The 12,630-nt window shown below is 39.0% G+C and overlaps 1 protein-coding gene across 1 annotated transcript; it reads left to right on the top strand.

Moving 5' to 3' along the window:
* The first annotated feature begins 4,690 nt into the window (after window positions 1-4,690).
* Window positions 4,691-6,173, top strand: LOC136239804 (BTB/POZ domain-containing protein 9-like). The gene is made up of 2 exons (XM_066030556.1): window positions 4,691-4,760; window positions 5,185-6,173. Exons 1-2 carry the CDS (start codon window positions 4,691-4,693, stop codon window positions 6,171-6,173), a joined length of 1,059 nt encoding a protein of 352 aa, XP_065886628.1.
* The last annotated feature ends 6,457 nt before the right edge of the window (window positions 6,174-12,630 follow it).

Here is a 12,630-nt window from a genome sequence, read left to right as displayed (position 1 = left end):
CACGTTTGCCTGGTGGCTACGGGCATGGTTTCACATGCGGCTTATAATAGAGATTTGGCTGATATTGGAGTTTGGCATTTAGCCTGATTCAAGGCTAGCAGTCAGACACATCCTTGAATTGTGTAACAGATAAAATCAGCTCACTATTGAATACGGCATTAGTCCACTGCACCAGCTGTTAATATATAAATAACTCCATGCATACACTTCAGTGATGTTTGCAGAATATACCCTCCTTGCGGTCTGCCAAAATATTTGCTTGCACAAAATTCTTCAAGTTTTAATTCAGCTGGCTCTTTCCTGTTACCAGTATCTTCCTGCTTGCTTTATTTATACACTGACTTACGACTTGAAAGACCGGCCCAGACTGTTTTCTAAAGTAATAAGAAAAACAGCTCACATAAAGTTCCCTTCCGTATGGATGAACATCACTGATACAGCTCATCCCACAATAATACTTCGTTACTAATGACAACCAACAAAAACCCACAATCGATCAGTTAATTCTTTTTGTCTTATGTTTAATCACCCACTGGAGATACCACTGCTAACTTATAAGGGAAGTTTCAGCAATGGTAAGTTGCAAGCTTCAATTTGAGAAAGCGTTCCGTGGTTTAGTCCATCATTCCGTTCCGTTCCGTTCCGTTCCGTTCCGTTCCGTTCCGTTCCGTTCCGTAGAATAGTCCCCACCATCATTTACAACAGATGAATACAACCCAAGTTTGGATACAACACTATATATAAACTTGAACTGCAGCACCAACAGGTGCTGGAGCCATTCTAGAACACTCAAGTGTAGAACATTAATTTAGCTAGTATGATAATTTTTTTTTAATAACTAGCTATAGTTAGCTACAGTGGCGGATTCAGGGTTTGGAAAGAATCCACCCCTGTATAGCTAAGGGAATTAAGGAGGAGAAAAAACAACAACACCAAAAAACAGCAATATGTTAAGGGAGCATCTCCAAACTGATTTTGGTACGCTTAACGTCATAATGACGTTGAGGGGGGGTTCAGCCAGTGACGTTTTAATTTTTTATTAATGCAGTTATAGTGTAAACAGCTAGGACTGAACAGAGAAAGTGACGTGATTAAGCAGCAATACTGTTTGCAGACTATGTTTTCAGGTAACGTTTTGTGCTTCTATTGCCAATACATTGTTTTCATAGTGTGACAGGGGTCTCAAGGTAGCGTCACTATGACGTTAAGCGTACCAAAATCAGTTTGGAGATGCCCCGGCCCTAATATACACTTGACTTATGTCCTACCAAGGCGGGATCAGCAAAAAGGCGGGACCGGGACTTTGAGGCGCAACGAGCAGAACTAGGCGGCGAGCTCGCAACAAGCCCGAATTTTCTACCTGAAGATGGAAGGACCTTCAGCGAAAAGGGCAAGAAGTGAAACAACATCAACACAAGGTAAAATATACGTAAAATGTGTAGACTATTGTGGTTTAGTACTTAAGAATTTTGGTGCCATAGTGATACAAAGCGGGTGTTTGTATGTGAGACCGAGATACTCTAATAGAGCAGTCATCACTCCAATAAAGTCACACTAGTGACTATTCAGAGAAGCAGTGTAGTAAACTATGCAGTTACAAAATAAGGATTCATTTATGTAGTTTATCAATGATATGATGTATAGAGGTTATCTGTTTACATCATTTTATATTAGTAAAGGCTACTAGACACCATGTTTTTTGAGGCAAAAATCAATGGGACCCAGGTAAGAAAATGAAACTTAGTGCACAATTGAAGAAAGACGGAAAAATTGCTATGCTGAGTAAGTTACTTATAGTAATAGCCAATTCAAAAGCAGGAACAAAGGGGACTGGGCTAATTCTGCTGTACAAGCTAACGAGCAGCTGGAGTTTGATGACCCTGTTTCTTCCAGCTGCGAATTATTTTTGCCAGCGCTCTTTGGCTTGTATATCACTCTTGCCTCACACATTAACAAAGATAACCTGTGATTATATGGAAAATATTTAGTGTGACATCAAACGGATATCCTCTATAGTTGGTGGAGGGCCGCCATTGTGAGGAGGCTGTTACCTGGAAATTAATATATGTAGGACATTTTGACTTATGAATTTAAGACTAGCTAGGACTTGCAAATGTGGCAGGTAGCTAGCAGCTACTGGTGCTGTGAAACACCCCATTTACATTAGTCGGGTACAGCACGGTGCAGCTTGAAATAAACTAGTTTGAACCATCAAGAACTGGGTCCAGCACAGCACGACAAGGAGCTGGAGGTGGGCATGGGATAGAATACAGCGTGAATGCATTCTGGGCTGGCCGACTCGAGCTGAAATTACTGTTTTGCTTCTGTTTGCCACACAGCAAATATTTTAACATTGTTATAGTCTTGAAATAAAGTCACAAAGCTGAACTACACAGAACATCTCAGAACCCTTTGAGGCATAGATTTAGATGTATGCTAGTGGAGTTCTAGGCAACCCTAAATAGCTTATTGTTGCACAGATATGAGATTTTGTTCAAGACAGCTGATATATAATGCTTAATCCAACAAGTGAATGTATTATAATATAATACTCTCAATAGCACCTTGACGCATTATTTTGAAATATGTCAAGCGATTAGCCAATACAATCAGTATTACACTTGTTTGTCAAGGTCCCTTGACGAAAACCTGTAATACTAATTTGATTGGCTAAAATAGTGTGGTGTGTTTCTATTAGAAGTGAATGTCCGACTTGACAACTAATGTTGCCATAGTGATAGATGCCCCACGGCATAGTAACAATACGGTTGCTAAGTGTGATTGGTTTTTTGCAGTGGTTATTTTTGAATTCTGTTGCCTAGTAACAGTTGCTATGGTTGTTGGATTAATTTGCAATAGGACGGATGGCTATGGTATTCGGGATTAATAGTTCTCGCATTGTAAACAGGAAGGAAACAGTGCTTGGGTTTGCCTCGCACTATTTTACTCCTTCCTGTTTACAATGCTCACACTATTAATCCCGAATACCACAGCCATCCATCCTATTACATATACGAATAAGCTGGTATACGTAGAATGTCAGATATAATACTGCATGTCTATCATGTCTTCCCGCAAATTTTATAATATGAAGGACCAATTTAGCTTGTTTATAGTGGCAGTAATACACTACAACCATATCAATGTAGTAATAATTAGGGCTGAGTGATACTGCCATTTTAGTATCACAGTCGATACTAAAGCTACTATTCATGATACTGAATAGTTCACGATACTTAAATCATAGCTGGTGCTACATGGTATATTGCTCAGCATTCCTGTAGGAAGTCTTTAAAGGTAGCATCAAACTATCATCCTTGTTTACAGTAACAGTTATTGTAACACATGCTTTGAGGTTATGTTATAGTGTTCATACCTCTCTGCAGGGGTATCCAGGTTATGACTTACAAGGATTGTTAGCCTATAATAGTACTGCATAACAAATGGATTTTTTTAATGACAGTAATGTACAGGCATGGTATCACGATAGTTAATAACAAAACCTCACAATATCGATACTTTCAAAATATCGCGATATATCGCTAAAACAATAATATTGCTCAGCCCTAGTAATAATGATCTAGTCCAAAACAGCCAAGTTGTGTGGCCTTCCAAAAAGGCTAGTATAAAAATTGTGATGTCAAAGGTGGCAGATGATATTGTAATGTCACATTACATATTAATTAACATAACATATTAATTGATATAATAAGGCCATACCTATTTGATCTTATGTTGCGCAGGCTACATATTAATTAACATAACATATTAATTGATATAATAAGGCCATACCTATTTGATCTTATGTTGCGCGGGCAAAATTATTTTAAATTTGGGTAGGTAGGTCGGTTTGAAAATGAAAATGATAAACATTTTAAACTCAAGTATATAAAATGCAAATAATGAATGTAGCTATAATAGTACATACACAGTTAAAAATCTAGGTTTCATACTCTTCTAGTAGCATCAGATATCTTCAAAAGAGCTTTCCATCGTATTCTACAATTTTAGAGCATTGGACGATCTTCAATGGTCCCTTTTGGACTATATTACGAGGGTGCTGATGATGTGTTGTCTTAATTAAGTACACGTGATCGGAACACGTGATTTTCAAAATTATTTCATTTGAAGAAAAATGCAGTCGGTCGGGCCCGCGCAACATAAGATCAAATAGGTATGGCCTAATCATTGCAGCTATTTTCTGATATCAATTGCTGTATACCCTTTTTCACAGCTTGGCTGTTTTGGATTAGATATCATTAATTATCTTTTTGTATAAGCTGGCTTTTGTCTATATTTTTGAGTACGCAATTTGATACATTGTTTGTGCACATGAGCATGTAACAAAATACATCTGCTTTTTGCTGATCCAATACTGATATATACAAAAATAATAAATCCGTTATATGTATGGTTTTCCAATAACTAATCTTATTACTGGTGCAAGACTATTACATGTGGGTTGTAACAAATTTGCTTTTGTGGTTGGACTTTCGTTCAGTGCCACCTTAAAAAGAATAGTACTGTAGCCATCACACACTGGAGATTTACTGTTGAGCATGCTAAGAATTTGACTGTAAGTGGGTTTAATTTAAACAGTAACGTATAGCCAACATACAGTGTATATATTTCATTCTACGCAAATTTCTCATAGCCCATTCAAACTGGTAATTTTGTATGGGCCTCAAATATGAACAGGCTATGCAAAGTTGGCAAGTCCACTTGCATATTCTCTACATCCAGTGCAGCAATAACTACAGGTCTGTAAGAAGGAAAGAACATGGGTCGAGTAATCCAGTCCAGTCTAAAAATAGCATACTGTGTCTTAGTTAGAATGCAAGGCCTGGATGCCCAAAGTCATATGCTCTTGTCCAAATTGTCCTACACTTTTGAGCACTTTCCTAATATGCTCACAATTATGCTCAGAAAATTATATCCATTCTTGACTGCTCTTATATAGTATCTATCAAAATATCCATGACCATTCCATTGGGACGCTTCATACAGTAGTAACTTGCAGTAACTTTTCTTAAGAATCAAGTTGCAAGTCTGCTATTTTAATTTTATACGGAATCCATAACAAAACAGGATGCATTTGTCTCACTTTATTTAACACAACGTTGTTGTGGTACCTCACAGCTAAACACGTACATTTTCTATAATTATGTTCATTTATTATTACAGAGTCAATACGGACATTGCAAGACTCGACATGGTGTGTGACCACATTTTCATCTCTACTGGAAGACCCCAGTACACATGATGAGACATTCAAGACATCTGATGGTGGTAGTGTGAGTGCTCATAGGGTAATAGTAGCAGCTGGTTCACTAGTATTCCATGCTATGTTGTATGGTGGTACAAAGGAGAGTAACGAAAAGGAGATTGAATTACCAACTGTCAATTTTGTGGTGCTGCAGATGCTGGTTAATTTTGTGTACACTGGCAAGGTGCAAACAAGTTTGGATGATTGTCTTGACCTGTTACAAGCTGCTCATTACTTTGACATTACTTCATTAGAAAGTCTATGTGTTGATATGATGGTGGCTTCTTTGGATCTTCATAACTGCAGCAACATCATTACAATTGCATTCCACCAACAGTTTGACTTGCTATTTAAGCGCTGCTTAGAAGTGATGGAAGCTAAGGCCAGTGAAATAATTTACACATCAGAGTTTCTTAGCTTGCCACTACCAGTCTTGACTACTTTTATGGATTCATCTAACCCGGACGTCAAGGAAATTGACCAGTTCCTTGCACTTGTGAAATGGCATAATCATCAGGGTGATCTGTTGGCTGAAGATGAAATAAAAAATATTTTTCAGAAAATACGTTACCCACTAATATCTGTGGTTGACTTGCTTGACAAGGTGCGTGTTACCAATTTAGCTGATCCTGATCTTTACAAAGCAGCTTTGGAGTATCATCACATACCAGAGAAGTTTAGTGGGCCTGAGAAGCAAATTAAACTAAAAAAGTTTCATTTAAAGTTTTTACGCTCTGAAGGATTGCTGATTGAACATACTGCTAAGGGGACACTGATCACTAAAACTGATACCGCTGTTAGATTTACTAGATGTTTAACTAAGATCAATACCAAAGCATCTAAAGCTGTCCAATTTAAAATATACATAAAGAAGTGTACGCAACACATCAGACTTCGATTACTTTAAGCGACATCGTCAAGCAGTAGGGTATCATGCTACATTGAGCATGATTCTCAGGAAGTTGATGGGTCTATTATCATGGATGATGACAGAGTGTGCTTTACTGTTGGATCCAAAATTATGTATGTTACTAAGGAGCAGTTTGTAGGCAAACTGTGGATGAGCATTGCTTTGTTCCATCCAAGTGACAAAGTTCACATTTGTAGGGTTTGAGTCTGTATTTATTGTAGCAATAGTGTTGCATAATAGTGGTACGTTAGCTATACTATATTTACTGTATATAGCTGGGACTAATTTAAATGCCATATTATGTGTGTGTATGCTGCTCATACAGTTTTTGTAGCTGCTGTTCATTGAACTTGTAATTTCACATTAGAATAATATACGTATGGAATGGGCAAAAGATTGTTAGGAACAGAAGTGAAAATAATGTATTACTGAAAACTGCAGTATGTACAGGAATCATACCCAGCCCCATCTCTTTTAACAGTCAAATACTCTAATAGAACAATCACCATCTGTAATAAACATTCTGCAAGTGGATACAAAATTTGATCACATATGTTCTCCTATATAGTTGAGTGACTGTCTTGCATACTTTAGATAACTCTAGATGTCAATCATAAATAAACACTGGAACAGATCAATGTGACTTGCGTTTAATGAAGACTATATACTCAGAAAGCTATTATAAACCCGTTATAGTATTGAATTGAATAGAATTACCACAACTGGAGCTTCTTGGGACTGCCGACTCTCTGCTGCAAATTTCTACTGCCACTGATACACTTCCTCTCCCTACAGTGGTTACACTGAACTGATGGAACTAAGTATAGTTATCTGGTATATAGTTGGACATTTGTTAAGTCTTGATTGGCATAATTATATAACAAATTACAGCATCGTAGCCACAGACTATATGCTATGTGCTCCCTTGATTATCCGAACCTCTATTATCCAAACAGTAGAAATGACTGCTCTATTAGATTATTTTGTCTAAGATGTATGTTCTATTAGAGTATTTGAACAGGTTCTGTTATATTATAAATGGGCTTTGATTATCAATTATCTGAACATGTCTTGGTCCCAAGGGGGTTGGATAATCAAGTAAGACATGGTGGTCTCCACTGTCCACCAGTGTGGAGAATTACTGATGATAGTTTCAAATCTATACCATACCTAGCCACTATACCGACTTGTATTGTTTCATTTAGCTGTAAACCATGCAGCAGTAAAAATATTGAAATTGTAGCACATCAATACATCAAAATCTTGTACAGAAATAACTTATGCTGTAGTATTACAGGTATGTGCTACAAATTTATGTTGTTGCCTGAGCCGTGCTCTGAAGTTGCAATCATAATTAGTCAGACTCAGCTACAAGACATGCCAAACCGTCTGTGTAGTGCATACATACAATTATTCTGTAATTCACATCAGTTCTGTAATGTAATATATCCACTGGTGTCCACTGGCGAGAAATATGCTGGTAGTCAAATAACAATATCTCTAAAGTGATTGTGGACTCTCGCACTTTCCCACAGTATTCAATATTGTAACTTATTGTTGGATTACAACCTATATTATAGTAGCTGTATTATACACTCTTCATTTGCATGAAACATGTACAGCTGTATTATTATGATGTGATTTATGAAAGGGGGTTATGGACACAAATGCAATTCAATTCTCCTTACGAAGCCTGGAATTATACATATTCATGTTGCAATGTGTCTGACCGAATTTCACGTAATAATAAAAAGTAATGATTTACAAAGGTATAAATACTCAAGAGAGCATAGTCCATTATGGGTTCCTGCTGCAGTTGTATCACAGCATAATTCATATATACAAATACTGCCTCTGTTTATTCCATCTGTTTTGGTGTTGGAACTGTGCTCAGACAAAATCAGTCCACATGCCCCAATACTGAATAACATTGGAGTCATTTATAGGGCATTTCTCTCATTATAGGGAATTTTTTGAATCAGTTGTTCCAATACTGACTAAAGATGGAGTTCGTATAGGTAGTGGAACACTATTTTTTGCTGTGTGTACAATACTGAAAATAACAATTGTGTGGTAGGTGTGCTAACCTACTGAAGTAGTAGTGTTGTTATCATCATAATAATGTGACTGGGCCTGTGAAAATAGGGCATGAGGCACAAACTACATCCCACCACAGAATATCTCATATCTCAGTACTGGGATAGAATATTTTCATTCTGTATAACTTGTATTTTAAAGCCAACTAAATGTTTAATAAGCACTGAAAATTTCATGGCCAACAACAATGGAATGCAAAGTTATGACACATCAAAGTTTGAAAAAGTAGGCAATTTTTATGTTCCCACATGCCCTATTTTCGCAAGCTGCAATTACTATATGGGGGTAACATACATCTTATGAACAGTTTGTTACATGTATATACATAGTTTATATAGGTGTAGGATGCATACATCAACCATCATAGAGTATATTAAAAGTTTGTTGTACATTGGGAAGTGAATCAAGTGATACACATTGATGTAAGCAATACCACTAGGCAAACTGATCCAGAATAGACCTCAACTTATAAAATAATATGTACCAGTTAAAACAAGGTTAATCATGACTCACAGATTCGGTAAAACTGTGTGGTCAATTTTCTGAAGTTTTTGCAGCCATATTCTAATCCCCTCCTCCTCTAGATAGTTTGCCAATGAACACAACCTACATGCCATACAGTACAATAGTAACTGTATAGTAGGGACCACAAAGGAGTAGGCGTGGCCCACGAAATAACATCACCCAAAAACCAGCCTCAATTTTACCATTGCTGAACGAACCACCCCCCCGTAGTGGTGTTCCTCCCAAGTTGGCATGAAAGAATCTCCTCCAACAACTGTCTGTTGCCTTATGGACTTACAATGCAAGGATGATCCTTAGATATTAGGCTCTACAGGGGTCTGATGATGACAATCCCTTTTACCCTTAGTTAGTAGTAGTAGTAGTTGTAGTGGTACTGTAATTGTAGTAGTAGAGTTAATTTTACTATTTTACTTGTAATTTGTGTTATATAGTGGAACTATGGATAAAAACAGGTAATATATTTTATTTTCTCAGACGACTTTAAGGCATTATTGGTGTAACATATTAGAATATACGCATGCGCATATGTAACACGTGACACAATTGTTGTATTCGAAGTATTTCGTGTAGCGTCTATCACATGGTGTCAGAATGGACAAGCTAACGCCACCAGATCCGCTAGACTTGGATGGCAGTAACGTTTCTGATGCTTGGAGGAAGTGGAAACAACGTTTCGAACTCTTCTCACTTGCCAGTGGCCTCAGCTCGAAAGACGAAGGAATCCAAGCTGCGACTCTACTACACGTGGTCGGACCCGATGCTCTAGAAGTCTACAATACGTTCTCGTGGGAAGATGGAAGTGACAAAAATAAAGCAGCAAAAATACTGGAGAAATTCGAAGCATATTGTGTGCCGCGGAGAAACATCACGTGGGAAAGACATATGTTCAATACGCGCGACCAACATGACGGAGAAACAATCGACCAGTATGTCACAGACCTCAAGACCAAAGCCCAAACATGCGAGTTTAAAGATCTTAAGGACAGCTTAATAAGAGACAGAATAGTGTGTGGCATACACTGTGACAAAACACGCAGCAGACTCCTCAGAGAACCTGATTTAACTTTGCAGAAGGCAGTTGACATATGTAGGGCAAATGAAACGACATCATCCCAAATGAAGCTGTTCACCGGTGACCAAACTAATGGTCTACCTGCCATTCATGGAATACGGTCTCAGAGCAAACAAGTTCAAAAGGTATCTTGTGACCGATGTGGAGGTTGGCACACCAAGCAACAAATCTGTCCTGCATTTGGAGCAGAATGTCGAAAATGTGGCCGAAGAAACCATTTTGCCAAAGTATGCCGCACAAGGGTAACTCAACCACTACACAACTACAGTATCCAAAGAGAGACACCTGACAGTGATGATCTGTTTATCGGCACACTCGGACAGGCTCACGGAGTAAAGGACTGGTCGGTTACTATCTTAATGAACCAACAGAAAACCACTTTCAAGATTGACACTGGCGCCCAATGCAATGTGATACCTCAGTGGCTATATTACCAAGTGTGCAAGGACCCACTCAAACCATCCTCGGCTAGCCTAGTAGCATTTGGTGGCCATAAGTTACACACTTGTGGCAAGGCTAAAATACCATGCCAATACAAAGACCTGAATTACCTTGTCGAATTTGAAGTCATGGACCATAACGTTCCAAACATTCTAGGACTCATTACATGCATTGAAATGAACCTTGTACAACGCATAGACACTGTTGGTAACAGTCGTGCTAATTTGTTTGAACAGTACTATGATGTGTTTGAGGGACTGGGGTGTGTCACAGATGTGCGTTACCACATAAGGATTGACCCAATAAAAACACCAGTAATCCATCCACCACGCCGTGTGCCCATTACACTCCGTCCAAAGATCCAAGAAGAGCTTGCACGTATGGAAAGCCTTGACGTAATAGAGAAGGTCACTGAACCTACAAGCTGGGTGAACAGCATGGTGACAATAATCAAACCTAATGGCTCTTTACGTATCTGCATTGACCCTCGTAATCTTAATGAAGCCATTCAGCGGGAGCACTACCCCATGCAAACTATAGAAGAAGTAACTACGCGGATGCCAAATGCCACCTACTTCTCAGTTCTGGATGCCAGTTCAGGCTATTGGCAAATCAGCCTTGACCAAGAAAGTGCCAAGCTCTGCACATTCAACAGCCCATTTGGTCGCTACATGTTCAAACGCCTTCCATTTGGCTTATCATCTGCACAAGATGTATTCCAAAAAGTGATGACAGAAATGTTTGAAGACATTGATGGCGTGGAGGTTGTGGTTGACGACATTCTTGTATGGGGAGCAACTGAGGCTGAGCATGATGCTGGGCTGATTAAAGTCCTCGACAGAGCTCGCCTACGAAACCTGAAATTGAACAAAGCTAAGTGCCAATTCAAGAAACAAGAAATCACTTACCTGGGACATGTCCTGACTAAAGATGGATTGAAGCCAGACCCCAAGAAAACACAGGCGATTAATGATATGACACCTCCAACAAGCAAAGAGGCCCTACAACGTTTCCTTGGCATGATCACATACTTATCCAAATTCATTCCTAACCTCTCACAAACTGCAGCACCTCTTAGAGCACTGCTAGAAAAGGATGCAAAATGGCAGTGGCATCCGGAACACCTACAAAGCTTTTCGACATTAAAACGCCTAGCCAGCAGTGCTCCTGTTCTTGCATACTTCAATCCCAGGCAACCAGTCAAACTCTCAGTTGATGCCAGCTCCAAGGGTCTAGGTGCTGTCCTTCTCCAAAATGACCACCCTATAGCGTATGCTTCAAGAGCCCTTACAGACACTCAACAACGGTATGCTCAGATTGAGAAAGAGATGCTCGCTATAGTATTTGGCTGCACAAAATTCCATGACTACATCTATGGCATGCCTGATGTTGAGGTAGAAAGCGACCACAAACCACTTGAAGCAATCCTAAGAAAACCTCTCCACCAAGCCCCATTAAGGCTACAGAAGATGATAATGACTACACAAAAGTATTCACTCAACGTTACTTACCGACCAGGCAAGCAACTTGTATTAGCTGACACACTATCACGAGCTTTCCTACCAGAATGTGGAGAATCAATAGAAGAGAAATTTGACATCAACATTTTACAAACTTTGCCTATCTCCGAAACAAAGCTAGACCAACTAAGAGAGGAAACCATAAAGGACCCACACTTGCAACAACTAGCATCAGTGATTGCCACAGGTTGGCCAGAGACAAAGCAAGAAGTGCCAGAAAACTGTTTACCCTACTGGAACTACCGTGATGAACTATCAATTTGCAATGACATCATATTCAAAGGTGAGAAAGTCATAATTCCCAATAATTTGAGGCATGAGATGCTGCACAATATTCACAGTTCACATCTAGGGATGGAGAAATGCAAAAGAAGAGCAAGGGATGTTATGTTCTGGCCTGGGATGGCCGCCCAGATTCAAGACATTGTTGCAAACTGCCATATCTGTAGTACACACCAGCGAAACAATATGAAGGAACCAATGATATCGCATGAGATTCCAACCAGGCCATGGTCTCAGGTTGGTGCCGACCTGTTTGAAATCAACAACCAAAAGTATCTAGTTATGGTTGATTATTACTCGGGTTTCATTGAAGTGAATTTGCTCCAAAATGGAACCACCAGTAAGCACATTGTTACACATTGTAAATCACAGTTCTCCAGGCATGGAATCCCAGACAAATTGATAACAGACAACGGTCCACAATTTTCTAGTGCCGTTTTCAAGCAGTTCGCACAAGATTATGGATTCCAGCACCTAACATCAAGTCCACACTACCCACAGTCTAATGGCATGGCAG

This window comes from Dysidea avara, chromosome 12 (genome assembly GCF_963678975.1).
Source record: "Dysidea avara chromosome 12, odDysAvar1.4, whole genome shotgun sequence".
NCBI lineage: Eukaryota > Metazoa > Porifera > Demospongiae > Dictyoceratida > Dysideidae > Dysidea > Dysidea avara.
Note: the sequence above shows the minus strand (reverse complement) of the source record. Positions and strands in the feature narration are given on the sequence as shown.

What these genes read in the sequence shown, in the direction of transcription:
- LOC136239804 (XM_066030556.1), top strand. Translation starts at nt 4,691, where the DNA reads ATGAACAGGCTATGCAAAGTTGGCAAGTCCACTTGCATATTCTCTACA. An exon ending in CAGTGCAGCAATAACTACAG is followed by an intron (nt 4,761 to 5,184) that starts GTCTGTAAGAAG and finishes TTATTATTACAG; the next exon opens with AGTCAATACGGACATTGCAA.